The sequence below is a fragment of the Ischnura elegans genome, chromosome 3 (assembly GCF_921293095.1).
Source record: "Ischnura elegans chromosome 3, ioIscEleg1.1, whole genome shotgun sequence".
Taxonomy (NCBI): Eukaryota; Metazoa; Arthropoda; class Insecta; order Odonata; family Coenagrionidae; genus Ischnura; species Ischnura elegans.
The window spans coordinates 133,422,413-133,439,951 of NC_060248.1; the positions used below are offsets into that span (position 1 = coordinate 133,422,413).

Here is a 17,539-nt window from a genome sequence, read left to right on the forward strand (position 1 = left end):
TGGCCGCAATATTCTGCTGAATGGGCTTCACGTCTTACGTTTCGCACTCCGCCGTCAATGAACCGCCGCCGAAGTGCTGAGGATGTGTCTTGTGCGACCGATGATTGCTTGTTGACAATATTTGCTGCTTGTGTTTGTGTGTGTTATCTTTCCGCCTTCCACGCAATTACGAGTATGAATCATTTGTAGGCTTTATTTTATTTCTTTGGTTATCATATTTTTAAAGGGTGTGTGGTTGGTTCATTGGGCAGCTATTTTGTTTCCAATCTAGATGTATTACTACAGAAAAGGGTTTGTGGCTGACCCGAGCTCCCTTTCGCGGTGATGAAGCAGAATGTCGTCCAGAAGTGGCGTGTGGATTATTTCCATGCGACTGCGATTTTTTGGTATTGAATTATTCTCTTGAAGTTTTAGCGGCGTGGCACTGCAGTCGTGGGCTTGCCTCATTGTCGAGTACTTCCCTACGTCCCGCTCATGCGCCGTCAATAAGTGACTGATGCCTCGCCGAATTTTCTACAATCACCCTAGCTTAACCAACTCCCTTTTTGTTTACAAGAGAAGGTGAAGTGATGCTGGTGTATAGCAGAGGATTTAGCTTAAGTATATTCCTTGCCAATTTACTTGTGCAATAATTACATTGTTGACGTAAAAACAATAGCCGTCATTAATTGTTCGGTCCGAATGAAAAGCTCGTCCCCATTGTTAAGTTTCGGGGATCATCGCTTGTTTTTCTCAAATCTCGTCATTGTAAGGGACGGGTTTAAAATGGACAGAAGACGATAAGATCCCTCTTTCCTCTTGGAGGACGGGAGATAAATAAATGCAAGTGAAGAAGACGGTGCTCTCGATTTCCCGTTGTTGAAAGTGTTCGCGCCGTGCGCGAGTAACTTGTCTTTTTTGTTGTTGTTCCAGGGGTAACCTTCTTTTTAACGGTTCTGAGTGGCGTGGAGGGTGGGAGGGCAGTTTCTGTTTTGCTGGGGGTTGGTTGGTGAGTGGCGTCTGAGAGACAGAGGGAGGGAGGGAGTGGGGGTTTGGGAGCAAGTCAGCTGGTCGCGGGCAGGCGAAGAAGGGGTGGCCGACGACTTCCCGTCGTAGAGGAAGCAGGACCCTGACTCGGCATATTGCGCCGCCATGTAAGCGATTTACTACGTCAGCGAGGGAAACCCCGTGTGTGTCTGTCGACCTGACCCCAACTGTGACAATGGAGTTCGAGCTGGACAGCAGCCTGCAGGAGTGGGCGAAGGACAAGCCGCTCAGCATCCTGCAGCTGGACCCTGCGGACAGAGCCGTACTCCGCATTGCCGGTGAGCCATTCGTCACATTCTTTTGCAATCCCCTTCCCTAACGATTCAGGGGTTTTGGATGGGAATGATAAGGAAATAATCGATGACTTTAGCTTTGCAAATTGGAAAAGGGTAGGTGTAATTTTGATTGCTATGCAATCTCTGACCGATTCTGGAAGTTTTTTGTAATGCATAGAAAAACATTGATTAGGTATCATTTTCTCATGAAGTACGCGATTATACTTTATATGCATATTTTTGTGACGTTTTAGGGCGTGTGACGCAGAATGTTAAGAAACCAGCATTTCTATATCAAAGTGTCGCGAAGTGATTTGTTGTCGATGTGTTTTAAAATATATTTATTAATTAATTGTCGTGGAAATCGGCTGTATATAACCCTGTGGGAGACAGTTCTTCCCTGTTAGTACTTTATAAGTATCACGCGTTGCATTTACCTACCTCGTAAAAACATGTGGCTTTGAGTGTTGTAAAAAACATCGCTACACTCCACAATATTTGGAGAGAAAAATAACTTTATTTTGATTTTTCGTTTGCCTGTTGTCATGGAGATGTGCTTCGTATCCTTTCCAGTAGCGAACTCTCTCCTGACATCTTGTTACCTCATGGCTTTTTCTCAATTGAAGCGAACCTACTCCTGTATTTAATTTTTATATTCCGGTAAGAACTACTGCGATAGATTGTGAAGCACGCATTTCGCTCTCGGCGTGTCCGTCGCGATATAGAATAAATTATTCAGGAATCAGTTGTTTGTCATGCACCCGGTTAAAACCTACAAAATGAATAAATGCTACAGTCATATTTCGTTGTGCGTCCCTTCACATTGGTGTGGGGATTTATCACTCATCAGCATTTGAGCGATTTCTATCCTCTGTATTTTGCTATTTCCGCGTCGTGATGTGAGTTATGGCGGAGATTTTGAAGCGGAAGAATTGGTGAGTCCTGTGAAAGGGCTGATTGTGATGGGGACGGAGGGGGTTACCCCGAATCGCTCTCAGGGCTCCCGCCCCCCCCACTCACCCCCAATTGAATGTTGCGTCATATCTGTATCCCTCCCCTCCTTGATATAAGGTCTGTATGGACCGTTCCCCCCTCCCCTCTTGTGCCACACACAGCCTCTTCCGGATGCTGTGGGAATAAAGCGTCTCTCCTGAAATTCATACTGTCGGATAGCAAGTGGAATCAGTTCGTTCTTCAGCGAAATATAATTCTAGTCGCAATGGCTATTCATAGATGTATTTTATAGTATGGAATTTTGAGGCAAAAATTGACAGCAAGTTTACGAGTTAATTGTTGAATTTCGTCAGTAAGCTATGGCTCGTGTCGATCGACCTGTTAGTGTTCCAGGGACAAGATTTGGTATAAATTCAAGTTTTTGATCAACTGCGGTGTCATCTCGTTTATATCGATGAAATTTTATCCTGGTGTTGTTTGTATTAGTTATAATTCCTAAATGTCTATTAATTTAAATCCAATGAATGTGCTCCATAAGTATTCTCTAATTTTGTTTATTAGGGCACCATCAACACTAACAATAAGTCAAAAGTATCGTGAGTAAGCTTAAGATCATCCAAATCGTCCTGGAATGGTTGTTTGAATGTATTCATCATTCTAAATGAATGCATTCTGAACTGGAATTGTCAAGCTATTGGCTAAAAAATGTACACCCCATCATTGAGGATGTTCATATAATTTACCTAAAATTTGGAAAGTTTTCTCAGTATTATTTCTGATGTATTTTTTAAACATTTGATGAGAAACGGGCATCTGTTGGCAAATGTCTGCTCTTTATCCCTGCAGAATTTCAAGATGATTACATAAGTTTTGAATGACTGATTCTTCGCCAAAAAGGACCAAAGACGACGAGTCAAGAACGAGTGATTCGCCTTCTAATACTGAACTCAAGTAAAAGAAACACTTAGCACAGGCTTGGTCACAGTGAAACCAACCTGAAATGAAGAAAGAAAAACAAAAACTACGGATAAGTAAATAAGAGCCGTCCAGAGTTCGTTGCCATAATTACAAATATGTACGTAAATTGCAAGAAATTGGAATAATTGATATAATTAAATCTTAAGTAATGATAATTTGAATGGTGTGTATGAGTTTTTAATAAAATGATTCATTTTTTTGTAGTACTTGGTTCTTCTAGTGCAATTGCTGTTTTTTTCAGTACCAATTTCTCAATAGATTGTCTCAAAACAGAACTTTGAAAACAATCATTTGTAATTTCATGATGGACCTGTTGTAATTTCCGTCATTCCACTTAATTATTTTGCCTGCGTATTGATCGTAGGAATACGTAGAGAAGAGGGCGTCGTCGCCTCTTCACATCTCGAGACCATTTCTTTTTAGGGGGGGGGGTGCAGGGGATGAGGATATTCCCCGAGCCGTCGCCGCCGCATAAGTAAACACTCCCCTCCACTTACCCCAAATCTGGGCTGCTAGGAATCGATTTTCTCCGTCTGTCTTAGTCACTGCAAGCCACATGGATTGATCGAAATACATAGTGGGGATGTGCGTATTTGCAGTGTTGACGTTTCTTCCTTGCTGCTTCGAAATGCTGATGCATCGATCTGCCTCGCATCAATATATCGGCTGAGTTATCTATGTAATTGGGGCCTGTTAGAAACCATTGTTAGTGGTATAAGTAATTGTGTATATCCAGGAAAAACTTGGGTAATTTCATTGTTTTAAAACTGTATTTGCCTCCGGAAAAGTTTTTCTTAGGGAGATGGGGGGGTCGAGGGGCCTGAAAATTGTCTCCCCCCCATAGTGGATCCGCCGCTATTGATAGGAATTGGCATTTGGAAAATGTCTCTATTTAAATCACTTATCTGCTAACTGCTTACCTAGTTTTGTATCGAAAACTGGCGCTAACTTAAAATTCATGATTTTTATTATTTTCAAAGCCCGCGATAATCGTGTGATTCTTCAGAAAGGTGACTAACATTGACTCCCATTGACTTATAAAGTCAGAATTGCGCGTCATGCTTTCATTCGTTCGAGCTAGTTTCTATTATTTGGTTTATGGTTGAGATGATCAATTATAGCATGGTGTTTCACGTGTTCGCTGCAGCATTGCTCCTATTCATCGGAGCTTCCCCTGGGATTGTCCTAGACCCGTCCGTTGCATCACTTGGTTTGGATTTTCTCTAGGTCAGGGACGCTCGTAAAAATAGACGCTAAACTGAAGTTCCGCAGTACCTATTCCCTCACCATCGAGTAACACATCCAAAAAATATTTTCTTTGAGGGTGCTAACACTTCGCGTAATATGGATGTTGAGACGGTCACCGTTCAATAACTCAGAGCTTTGCTGTTGTACTCCAGGGGGCCTCATGGAGAAGGAGTGATCCTTGTTTTCACAATGGGTGCATTTAATCGGTTCTCAAAAATGTCCGCAACGCGGCTATGAGATGAGAGCTATCCGTTTATCTTCAATATTTATTATATTAAATTCACAATCTTGAGGAATTACGTGTATTGAAAATTTGGTAGATCACATCGTGACGATATATAAAATTCGTTTAACAGTCCTAATTGTGGCCCTCATATCCGTGAAATTGGAATCGCTTTAGCTGTCATCGAATTTAAATGCGTTTTGGGTGGCAAGACATAAAGAGGATGATTGGAGAATCCTCTATTGTAATGTCCGTGGTGTTGTACGACCGTTATTTCAAGATTCTAGCTATGATTGGGTGCAAATTATTAAATTTCTTGCAATCAAGAGTAATTTTTTATTTTACCATGAGGGATGATGGTTAATTGTCGAAAATTCGTCTCAGGAAATAGTATTCCGTCTCCTTTTTCAAATGTCGCGGGCAATAGAATTTTTGGCGCTCTGAGGACCCTGGCGATTCAGCCATCAGCTGTTTGAAGCAGTTTTAGTGATGCGTCATCGTTGCCTGCGACTCTATTTCTTGTGTGAAGTGCCACTTTGTGTTGGACGCAGTCCCACTTCACCCTGTGGATCGAAGCCGAGTGGATCTGAATACCTTGGGAATGACTTGTAACAGTCTGCAAGCCAAAAGAAGATCGAATATTGGACTTCAACTATTTCTTACCCATATCGCGGAGAATATTTTCTTCACACTGGAATATGGAATCTCTTCTCTATTATTGTATTGGATTAATACAGACAAAAATATTTTTTTACGGAATGAGCCGTGGCTCCCCTCAATTAATTTAAGAGTATCTTATAGGAATAAGTTTTCTTAGCTTTAAAAATTGTCTTGCAAATTTGTGGAAATTTTTAATAATTTACATGTAATATGAATTAAATCGTGTGTAGAAACGGGCGTAGAATCCTTCTTTGTTGTGATACCTATAAAGTATTCAACTTATTCTTAATTTGCTATTTCATAAATATTCAATGTAATGTTTATAGCAAACTGCAACGTAAACATTTGAAAAATATGATCATCATTGGTTCATTCGGCATTGAGACCACATACCGCCAGACTTGACAAAGAAAAAGTTTGGTCGTGTATGGAAAAGTATTCTATTTATCCACTCCGTTTTGGAATTCCGAGGTGGACGTCAACAGTGTTCCTTTGAATTCATCTTTACCATTCGGAGAAAATTTCGGGTAAGCGCGTTCGTCAAGGAAGAATATTTCTGTGGTCATTGCGCCGTTTGGTGTGTGCGTTTGCCAAACGGAATCCTTTCTCGAATACCATCGAATGTCATGTATACTCCATTATAAGAAACGTTCGACTACTTATGCGAGCGATATATCTTTGAATAATTTATTAATCGTGAAACAAAGGACGCACGCATCACGCCCGCGGATTTGTCTGGCTCCTGGTGTCTGTTCGTTTCCTCTTTGTGTGGATTCAATCAATACCCCTCTATGCCTAGCAGCCCTCTCTTGCCCCCTCCCTCCCATGTGGCGAGGGGGGGGAGGGCCTCGCCACCGCCCACCCCGTTCACCGTTACGTGGCATTGGGGGGTGAACTCATCTACCCCCCAACCCCTCGCGGAATGTCAATGCCGGCCGGAGCGTGGAGCTGAACCTGGACTAGATTGATTATGTTTCTGTATCTTGCTCGTTCTCTCCTCCACCTTACTCCAAGATGTTTCCTTGCTGAGGAAAAAAGTCCACGAGCCCTGCAAGTAAAATATCTTGTTAGTTTATCTTCCCCTTATGCTCCTAATTGTAGTGACTCACTTGTATAGTACCTATATCAAGGTTTTTATGTAGTAAAAGTTATATCCAAGGAAGTAGGAGCACTTACATTTACTCCAAGTCAACGCCTTAGGCAAGGGTTGATTGATTATTGTATTTTAATTCTAACTGCTATCTATTGATATGTTTGACAAATGAGGAAGCATAACGAAGAATGGGAGAAGAAAGGACACTATGGATCTCAGTAGGACAAGGAAGAGCACGTGGGCTGGTCAGGTAATGAGACAGTACGATGCCTCCACAGCAAAAACGCTCAACAATCGCCCACCGAATCAAATCCGTAGTCATCTAGTAGCCCAACAATACGAATCAGCTCAGCTGGCAATAGCCGAAGCAAAAATACTCACCTCCGAAGCTTGGAGAATAGTAGATGAGCGTTTGTGCGTCGGCTCTTGCCAGCTGAGTGAATTCGTATTGTTGGACTATTAGATGAGCGGATTTGATTCGGTGGGCGATTGTTGAGCGTTTTTGCATTGGAAGTATCGAGGATTTAGGTGTTAAACAATGGATGGAATAGTCTCCAGAGGAAGATCAAGGGCCAGCAACAATGGCACAGATCAAGAAGGAAACAAGGGAGAGGAGCCTCATGGAGAGAGGCGAAAGAACTAGCTGGAGGGCTGCTGTGCACCAATTTAGGATTGCATACTATGTATGTATGCGTTATTTCATTGACATTTTCGCCAGCTTGCGATGTCTTAAGCAACAGATGTTTGCTTTAAAAATAAAAAATAAATATCTGTTGCTGAAAATACTGCAAGATGTCGGTAATCTTAGTGATGCTAAAGTGGCAGTATGATTGTATTATAGCAGAAACACTTTATTTATTCACCCCCGAATGTGATAAATATCCAATAAGTGAGGTCTATCCTCAGCTTTTGATTTTATCCTTGCACGTTGGTGAAAATTTTAGTTATTGACCGTTAGGAAGAAAAAGAGTGAGTTGCAATGCTTTGTGTAGTGAATAAAAATCGTAGAAATTTTCTCTATGTTTTCATTTGACGTCTCCCATTGTTGAATCAGACTCATAATGCATGTTTATTGTCAGATCAATGTGGTAGTATTCGGCAGCATTACATTTTGTTTAACTAATTTGTCGAACTACGATTACTCGTATAACTCCGCAAAAGATTTTATTCTCTGCACAAGCCATCAAATTCGTCCAATAGATCCTCTTTTTCTGTTTAAACACAATTCCCTCGAGACCAAGAAATTGGATGTAAATTCCCGAAGTGGACATATGCTTTGAAGCACAGGAATAAGGTGGAGAAGCCAAAGGTGAAAAAGTGAGTAAAGTTCGAGAGACGTGGTGAAGTCCTCGATTTCCTTATGGTAGTGTTTATTTTGGCCACTTGGATTGTTTCATGCTGTTTGGTTGAATGCTTTACGGGTACTACATCCTAAGTTTCCTCGTTATTACATTCACTCATTTACAGCGGGTCACCCTGGTCTCACTTAAAAGTCAGTCAATTGGAGAGATTTTACTGAACGTGCTGTGGGTGGATTACTGAATATTAATAAAGCCAGCATCCCTGTTTTATTTATGTTTCTTTAACGTGGCATCTTCAAGCGCATTCTCTTGAAGTAATTACCCACATAAATTGCAAAAAACGACAATTATTTACATATACGCTCTTTAATTTAAATATTGCTCTAACTAATTTCTTTGGCTAAGTTACGGTTTATTGTGCCCGTGTGGTATTTATCGTTCAGAATGTATTGATGCTTAAAGTTGAAGTTCATGAAGTATGTAACTACTCCAAGTGTGTCTTTACTGTTGTTGAATTTTGATTATTATTGCTAACTGAAAAGTGACTGATGAAATGTACTGAAAGTTTTACGTAGCATAGTTGGGTATGTTGAGGATCAGTATCAGATGAATTTGATTCTGTTAGGATCTTTGTACGTGACGGTATGGGCTAAACTTCGATTGTACATTATTATTAATGCAACTTAGCTCCCTATTCGCCTCTGTTCGGTATGCTTGGAGTTTACTTCCTTGCCCATGTACTTTTGACATGGAAAAAAGATTGCTATTGTAAGTGATTCACAGGATCTGTGCCACACATGGCATTGCATCGTCGCACACATCTCCTCGAAATATGTAACTATCCATACGAATAGTAATTAGGCAATACTTCACGGGTGCGCTCTTCAAAAATGAACCCAATTAATGGCCGAGACTACGGTTTTATGTGCCTTTGTAAAAATATTTGCGAACTACTTACTACGGAATTGCGAGTGTACTTGAAAAGGCTTCCAGTTCAGCAAATTCGATCGAAGTTAACTTATATCATAATACTCATGTAATGAAATTGTGTAATGTTAGCCTCATGGACGTAACGGGATTGCTACGGAGATGGAATGTTTGAGGTTTTAATTCTCCATATTTCGGGTAGGCAGCGTATGTTATTGTATAGTAAAAAGTAACAGTCTCGCTGGCGCTATTGCCATCGTCTTCAAGTCGAAGAGTCTAAGGTGCTGGCGATTGTGCCTGCCTGAGAGACTTTGTCTTTTACAAAACAGCAACCGACGCGGCAGTAACCGAAGCAATGGTGAATTTGGAATTAAAACTCCGCATAAACCATCGTTTTGTGAGAGTGGAGAATCAGATAGAACAGAATGTGGTGTGCGAGTAAAGACGGGCGGTTGTACGGACACCTCGACTGTGTATGGCAGGTGTATGTGAGTTTTATTTACCAGAATGTATTACGCTGAATGTAGGTACTCTTACGGTGTGAAAGTTCATCATGCTCATCTATGCGGACAATGAGATTAACCTCTTTCCCGGAAAGCATCGCTCCTTGAAGGAAGGAGATTTCAGGAAATGTTGTGAAAAGCTTTTAAAATAACCCAAAACATGCTGGTTTTTAGTGTAAATCAGTGAATAACTGCGATGTATAAATGGAAGTAAATACTTGGGAAAAGTAACGGAGAAACAAAGCTCAAATGGTTTAGTGAAAATGAAAAGCAATTTCAGTCGTCCTAGAAAGTTATCAATGCTAAGAATTTTCAAACTATTTCATTAAATCGTTAAGGAGTCCCTGATGGTCCGAGGAAAGCACCGGAAATATCTAGTATCTCCATTTTTTGGCGTTTTTTTCTTATGTTATGTGGCGTGTTGTAAATCATAGATAGATTATCTCTTGCATGTTGGGTTAGAAGAGATATATTTGTCCACGTGGGCCTTCGATTGCCCAGTCTTGCGTCGTCGCGAACCACGGCATCCGCCGCTCGCCTTTTGTTTTGTGGGGATGTCATCGCATCGGGGATCCGAGGTGGATGATGCAGTGCCTCAGGGCTCCACGTTGGGCCCTCCTCTTTTGTTTTTTTTTTGCTTCAACCCCTCCTCGTTTAATTATACCCCTTTTAAAGAGATCTCTCCTCGTCGAACAGACGGACGCTTCCGGTGCGCTCTGAGGCGGGGCGGAAGTGACGTGCGCGCGTGTCTTTTAGGAACCAAGGCGCGCGCTCTTTTTCCATATTCTTGTTTTTTTTTTTTGAACAGCGATGGGTCGATCGCCTCCGCTTCTCCTCGCTCCATCTTTTTCCTTGTCAATCACCTTGAGTGGCAACCTTACAAATTATGCACTTATTTAGAGATTAACTTGGCATATATTCTCCCTCTATATGATTATTTGTATCACTCAAAAGTATATGTACGAGACTCGTAATTTAAGCGTTTTTCCTCAAAAAGTCGTATTAATTCATTTCGTTCTACTGAGGCCGTCATTTTTGTATGCAATAATGGATTAAGCAAAATTGAAATTATTAGTTATGAATTTTAATGTATTCAAATGCTATTTTATATTTAGCTTCTGCTATATTTCTAGTACATACTTCATGTTAACCCTTAGAATGAAATGCAGCAATGAAATTTCCATTGCTATTTAGCGTGTACATTTGTTTGAACCATGGAGGATACACTGGCTTAGGATGTGGGTGAATGGGGAACTTCCGAGTACCGAACTTAGGGTTGCAATGCTGTAAATGAGTGAAGGTACTAAGGTACTGCGAAGAAGTGAATCGAAATAAAGACAATTTTTATTTCAGTGTTGTTACTTTCCAAATTATAGACATTTTAAATCGTTCTCCCCTTACTCTCCAGAATAGCCATTTTTGGTGTATTTTCAAATGGCTGTTACTTCATGAAATATCGACTTTGCAAGTTCAGCGTGAGAATTTTATACAAAGTGAAAACAGAAATCAGCCAACTTTAGGGCGCATGGGAATATTTTGTGGAATAATGTGGCAGGTGACGTGATCAAGACTAAAGTTTATGTGGACTCCAGATTTTTATTAAGCGACCCTTTAACTACGAGCCATATCTTCAATGACTTCGTTTGTACGAACTACCTTGGGAATGAATTTTTTCGAATCCTGTGCTGACTGATATGAGTGTGTGGACCATACAAACTTAAGTCTGTGGCTAGAAGTCCTGCTTCTTGCTTTTCTGGCGTACTCTCCCTGGTAAGTTATCAAGGTAATCTTTGCCTCTATTTTTTTGCACCACTTAGATGAGTGTGAGCAATGGAAAATAGAAAAATTAATTTAAAACGCACGTTTTTATTCGAACGAAAAAAAGAAACCATTCTGCCTTGGACCAAGGTCCCAAGTCCTATATTTTACAGATGAAAAACTACGTATTGAAAACCAATAACGCCGTGCACATTTGTAATGCATTTAACTGGAGGAATATATAAGTTCATCACCATGCATTGGAAGTTTTAGCTGTGGTATTGCAATGAATATTGGCAGAGGAAGAATTCGACCTATGATGTTGCTATTGATGTGCCCCACGTTTTTAGCTATGAACGTGCAGTCTTTTATCTATGGAATTTGGAACTGGGCAGGGTGATTTATCTTCCTCTTTTTTATTAGAATAAAGTAATTTTTATGTAGTTTTATTTATTTATTTATTCTAGTATTTTCTTCTCAATTTACTTTGTAGAAATGAGGCCTATAAACCGAAAACTCCACCGTAAAAAATACTAAATAGCAAAGCCTGAAAAGATGGTAGACTCACATAGCGAACTTGTAAAAGAGCAACAAATGTACTGAAAAAGTAACTACCCTGCCAGGATTCTCTCCTGGAGTTTTTTGATGCCTCGTGGGACGCGTAATCCTTTGGACCAGTGGGCCCCTTATTTTGATGCAAGGAATTACCTATGTAGTTAAAATTTATTTGGTAGCTAGTCGGGAAGTGGGCTATATTTATTTCAATGTCAGTTTTTTTCAGTCAGATTTTTCCCGTATGGAGAAAAAGAGGCAAATAGACCGGAAAGTGACTTTATGTTAGCGTGGCAAAAAAATGGGTTACAATTTTGGCAAGTTGAAACAAGTTGCTTTCCTTTTCGTTCTTTTGGTTGTCTCCCAGAAGAATGAAAGGGAAATCAACTTGTGAATGACATAGTTTGTCGACACAAGTCGGTTATTTAAAGTATGTGGACGGTACAGACGTTGGTCTGTGACTGTAACCAGCGAAAATCAGGCTTCTCCGCGTCTGGGACTTCCTCTATTGCATGTGGTCCCCTGAGAGGAGAGCGCTGTGTGTATAGCCTGTGAGGATCGAATTTGTGGGGTAATGGAGGCGTGCTGTGTCGTGGGAGTGTATTGATTTTTTGCGTCCCCCTGTGGGAGCCGGCCACGCGCCGCGTCGCCCCTGGCAGCTGCTCCTGCTGCCAAGACACGAGACTGCCGTGCTAACTGACCACGAGGCGAAGGCGGCACGCGCGACCTTGAGAGTGAATGAATATATATGTATGCGATTATGTCAAGCTGTGGCCTCTTCCTGCTGCTTCTGCGACTGCGGTCGCAACGTCTCGATGCCCTCTCCTTCTTGTAATCATAGGTTATTACTTGTAATTAAGTTTTTTGTGAAAGTTCAATCAGTGTTTTCTCGATGCTTTTGCATTCATTAAAGCGCATTATTGCACTGTTCAAAGATAACAAAAAAGGAAAAAAGACATTAAAAACTGCAGCCTACGTCGGTTGAGAAAGTAAATTTGAAAAAATAATGTTAATAAAAAAGAGAGGAAAAAATCAGATAAGTAAAATAAATAACTTTGAATTTGGAGTTCAACACATAGTTGTTGTTTCTTGTTTTCAATTTGTTAGATTTAAGTTTCTCATGTCACACAAACAACATATAATACTGACAGCGGTATACACGTGCCATTTATTTTTTAATTGCTTTTGTCATCTGCTGGTTGGGGTGTTCTTTTTACTCTCCGGCACAGCCCAAATATTCGCGCGGTGATTATGTGACAAGGTACAAGTCAGAGGTATTCCAGAGAATTGTGGTTCTTTGAGGACTTAAATTTTCCTCCGAAATTGTCTATAGTCTCTTTACAAATATAGCAGAGATTTTACTGGTCCGGGGAAGTTCAGAAATTTTGAAACCATTTCGGGAAATGTTAGGGAAAGAATGTTTGATCACATTTATCTGTGGATTGTGTAAAAGTCGATGCCATTCTCATCTTCACGGAAATTACATTTATATTCATTTGGTCTTTATTTATATGACAATATATGGATTCTGAATTTGGCGCGGAGTAATTAATGAATGTCCACCTCTCGGGTGACAAACCGCATAGGGGTTTTGGTTGTAGACGGTTTCGGCAGTGACCGTACCGGTTCTTGAGGTCAAAGGTAGACCTTCATTTCACTGGACCCAGTAGATTCACTGGCGAAAGCGTCGTCAGCCGAAAGATCCTCCACGAAGCGGGTTCCCGAAAGGTGGAGCGCTAATAGTCGCACGATTCCGGGTTCGAATCCCGGGTCGAAGTCTTCCTGCCCCGGACCCCGGATTGAAATCCTGAAAGTGCGTGGCGAGGTGGCCTAGAGGGGATAGGAGCCGAGCCTGTGTTTGTCTGATGTCGTGGTCTTCTATCCCGCCTCATCCCACGGCATGTTGCGACATTTCTGTGGCGTGCGAGATCGCTGATTGTTTGACCCCAGCAATAGCGTTTTTAAACCCCTTTTTTAACGATAGTTGTGTGTTGATTTATATTTATTTTTCATTCGAATTAAGCACTCATGAAGAGTGATATTAATCAGGATTTTAACTACGTATATTTGTTAGTATTCAAATCAATAATTTTTCCATTTTCCTCAATGATGTTGATAAAATGTGGTCCTGTTTCAATGACATTGAAATTGGACCGTATAGTGATAGGTAAAGTGAATGGGGTGTGTCATTTTTTGCTCCATATCAAAATCTACTTGTGCGGAGGTAACTTGGTGCTCCGATCAAGAATATATCCTTTGAAATGGTCACAGGATTCGGAATGCATGGGATTTCTTTATGAGGTTATACTTTCTCTGACGTTATGAGTCGTTACTTATGAGCAATTTTCTCTCTCCGTCATGCATGAACAGCCTCGTCTCGCTTTTACTTTGGGGAGCGTGGTTGTCTATTGGGTAGACCGCTTGGATACTGATCGAAGGGTCCTGGGTTCACATCCCGGATTAGGCCTTCGAAACTTCCCTAGCAGAGTCCTCGTAGGGTGAGGTGGTCGAGGGTAAGGAACTTCCCCCGCCCACCATGGCATGAACGTAAAAAATTCACCAGGCTTATTTTGGGTTGAGCTCTACCCTCATCTATCCGAACCAACCATTCTTTGGTTGAATCATTGATTGAGTGTGTGAATGGTATTTCTTTTCGTCTGTTCTGAGAATAGGCATTAACTCGGAAATCTGAATTTTTACTAAGCCGCTTTGTGATCTCTTGTCCTTGAACTGCGTTCTATATTCTAATCAAGGCACAGAAGTAACCCGTACTAGTAATGCAGGGCGGATGACAAGTTTGCGTTCGGTCGGGTGAGTAAAATAGTTTATGATGACGGTGAATGTTTGATGCGCTGTCCGATCATTGCACCACGTTTCGGCGGAATCATTTGTGCCTTCGGGGTGTTTGGCGGCGCAAGAGCATCGTTTAAAACGGCTTACGTCTTCAACTCCACAGCGTAATGGCCAAATCCAGTGGAAAACCAGTCTCCGGGTTGAAGCAAATGCTGTTGGTGAGTGAGTGAGTGATGTGTCGGTTCAATAATTACTTGAGCCCGAAACACAAAGTCATTTGCTTCCGTCCCATTCGATCCAATAATGGCGACAAAAAATCCGATTCACGCGATTATTTACAGCGTTGGCTCCAGGGATGGGAATAGCATCCCTTTTTTCATCCCAAGTTACACTTCAATTACGAATATTTAAAGTGTGAAAATTTTAAGTAATTTATCAGTGAATATTTAGATGTTGTCCTCTTATCCTTTTCCCCATTACATAGCCTAATCGATAGAATCGACTGAATTTTTATTCAGAAATATACATATGTTTTATTGTGACCTATCATTACTCTAAACTCGGCTCTCAAAACTACAGTCTGCTGGACTGATGTGGCCCTCTTAAACGGCCAGTGAGATATTTTTATCTGCCGAGAATAGTTACGCAAATTTGCAAAGTTTAGTCGCCCGTCACGAAGGCGTTACGTTTATACCGAATGATAAAGAAACTCGAAGTTCCGCGTAATGCTTTCCAACCGTTCACTGCCTACGTAGCACCACGAAGAGGGATTTTAGGCCTCGGGCCCCAACGCTAAACGTTTTTCGTCCATCTCTGGCTCTCGCATTTCAACAACCGCTGAAAGCCGCCTTGATAGGCGTATGGCGGTGGGTGTTAGGGCATCAGAAAATAAAAGGGAATGAGATTCGCCCTCAGATACCCTCGTAGCACACGTTTAATTGCTTTATTGTTATCGAGGGAAAAGCGAATTTCTCTACCTATCCTTTCGGCAAAATATCTCTACCTATCCTTTCGGCAAAATATCTCTCTCGAGTTATCGTATCTGTCGAACCTAGAGGGCTGTGAGAGGATGTTCTCCTTGTAGCTGTGAAAGGAATCTGTTCTTAATTGCTCAAGCAATCCAAGCCAAGCCTCCGAGTCTCTCGCGACTCCCAGCCCAATTCGAGCGAATTCCTTTTTTTAATGGGGAGGCCGTTTATCGCGGAGACAGATTTGCTCGCTATCTGAGGAGTCTGCCACTGCAATGGGTCATCCAAATGCGATGATGCGGTCGGCTGGTGGGTCACGGGTCATCTTGTTCTTGGTCGTGCTGTCACGCCTCGTCTGGCGAATGCGTGAGTCGCACAATCTTCGCACGGGGCGTAAAGTGCTGCCACCCTTCCGGGGTGCGGGTCGATGCGGCGACCGAAGCGTAATCCGCGTGACGTCATTCAGAGGGTTAAAGGGGTCCCCCACCTCCCCCCCCTCTCTCTCTCGTGTGATCGAACCGCCATCCAGGGGGGGGGGGGCGACAAAGAGTGGGCCACGCGTCGTCAATGACGGCATAAGCGGCACGCTGCTCTTACCCACCCCTTTCCGCTCTCCACGATTATCGGATATCCCCGTTAGCGTGTACATCGACATTACTAACATAAGTGGATTGAGGGGGAGTACCGTCTTGTTCTGCAAATGGCGAGGTATCCGTGCGTGTCTCGCCATTTTTTTGTTTACTCTTTGAAGACATTCAAATGAGAATGAGGAAGAAGGTGAGAGGGAATGCAAAACATCTCATGACTGCGCTCTCTTTTCTTTCCAACTCCTCCGATTTCGACTTGGATAAGATGACAGCGATGACATCGTTTGTGGATAGCGAATTTACTTGGTGTGAGTGAATAATTATCAATAGATTGTGTGTATTTGAATCCTGATTCTTCTCGTTCTTCGTCTCTATTAAAGATTGATGGACATGAAATTTTCCAGCGAAATAAACAACACGCAGGGGAGGGATTACTCTTATTGAGCATGTCGAGAGGTATCAAAGGGTATTTTACCATATTTGTTAGCTCTTTGGAAACATTCAAATGAACATGTGAACGGAACTCAGAATAAATATTATAAATAGTGATCATGATGGCTGCGATTTAACCAAAGTCTGTGGACATTATTGAAACCCCTATCTTTAATACTATTGAGGATAAAGGGAAAGGTTAATAATTCAACTACGTAACTATAAATAGAATTAGTGGATGGATTTAATGAAAACTCTGTTTCATACAACATTGAGACCCCTAACTTTCGTATTACTATTTTGAGAAAGGAAATTAGTGAATTAGATATCTATTAATAGATTGGATTTAAGCCCTGGTACCTCTCATTCTTCGTGGTTATTAAAGTGAGGGCAAAATGAAATGTTGAAGCGAAATAAACTACACATAAGCAAACGCTATAACCATTGCTAGCCAGTAAAACCCATGCGATTTTTAAGGTGATCTAGGTTGTTTTTCCATTCTAATCTTGGTCTCTTGCGCTGAATCAAATGGTAGACCTTTTGAGTGTACCTATTTTCTCTATTTGGCACAGGTGCATCACATAGAGTAATTGCGAAGTGTTCTGGCAGTCTCCCCTCCCTTCACGGACTCTCTCTTCTATTAACGATAAGACCTGCTCCCTTTCATTCTATCTAAAAATCCTATTATTTTCCTTCCTCTCCTGCGTTTACCCAACATTCTACCCTCTAACACCGTTTTCAACATCCCCTCCCTGCTAAGTACTCGCTCTAACCATAAATATTGCATCTTCCGTATTTCATTTAGAAGCTGCCTCTCCTCACCCACCATGTCCAGCACTTCGTCGTTCCTCCTCCTTTCCTTCCACTTCTCCTTCTCCAGTTTTCTCTCATCCTCATTCCTTAAATGTCCGCGTTTCCCTACTGTAAATGGCTACACTTCAGGTCAGACTCTTCACCAACCTATTCTTTAAATTCTTGCGTAACGATCTTCTCATAAGCTCCTCCTTGTTCATGAAAGCCTCCTTAGCTTATGCAATTCTCTTCCTAATGACCTTCCTAATGGCCTCTAATGTGCTGCGCAAATAGTTGAATTGCTCTACCTGCTCACATTTTTCCCCACCTACATTCCAAGCTTGCAATGCTCTACAAAACCGCAAACCTTGGTCTTCTTGTGAGTAATTCACGTGTCATGATCTTCTCAACGGTTATCTATCGCATCCAATTGCAGCCCCTTATCTAAATGGCTAATGGATGACTGATC

General features: G+C 41.6%; 1 protein-coding gene across 1 annotated transcript in view; it reads left to right on the forward strand.

The window, feature by feature from the left end:
- The first annotated feature begins 1,029 nt into the window (after positions 1–1,029).
- LOC124156605 (dystonin) overlaps positions 1,030–17,539 on the forward strand; it is a 614,708-nt gene continuing 598,198 nt past the window's right edge. The window contains exon 1 of the mRNA XM_046531247.1: positions 1,030–1,304. Coding sequence (XP_046387203.1) covers positions 1,202–1,304 — 103 coding nt within the window. The 5' untranslated portion in view covers positions 1,030–1,201. The remainder of the gene's footprint in view (positions 1,305–17,539) is intronic.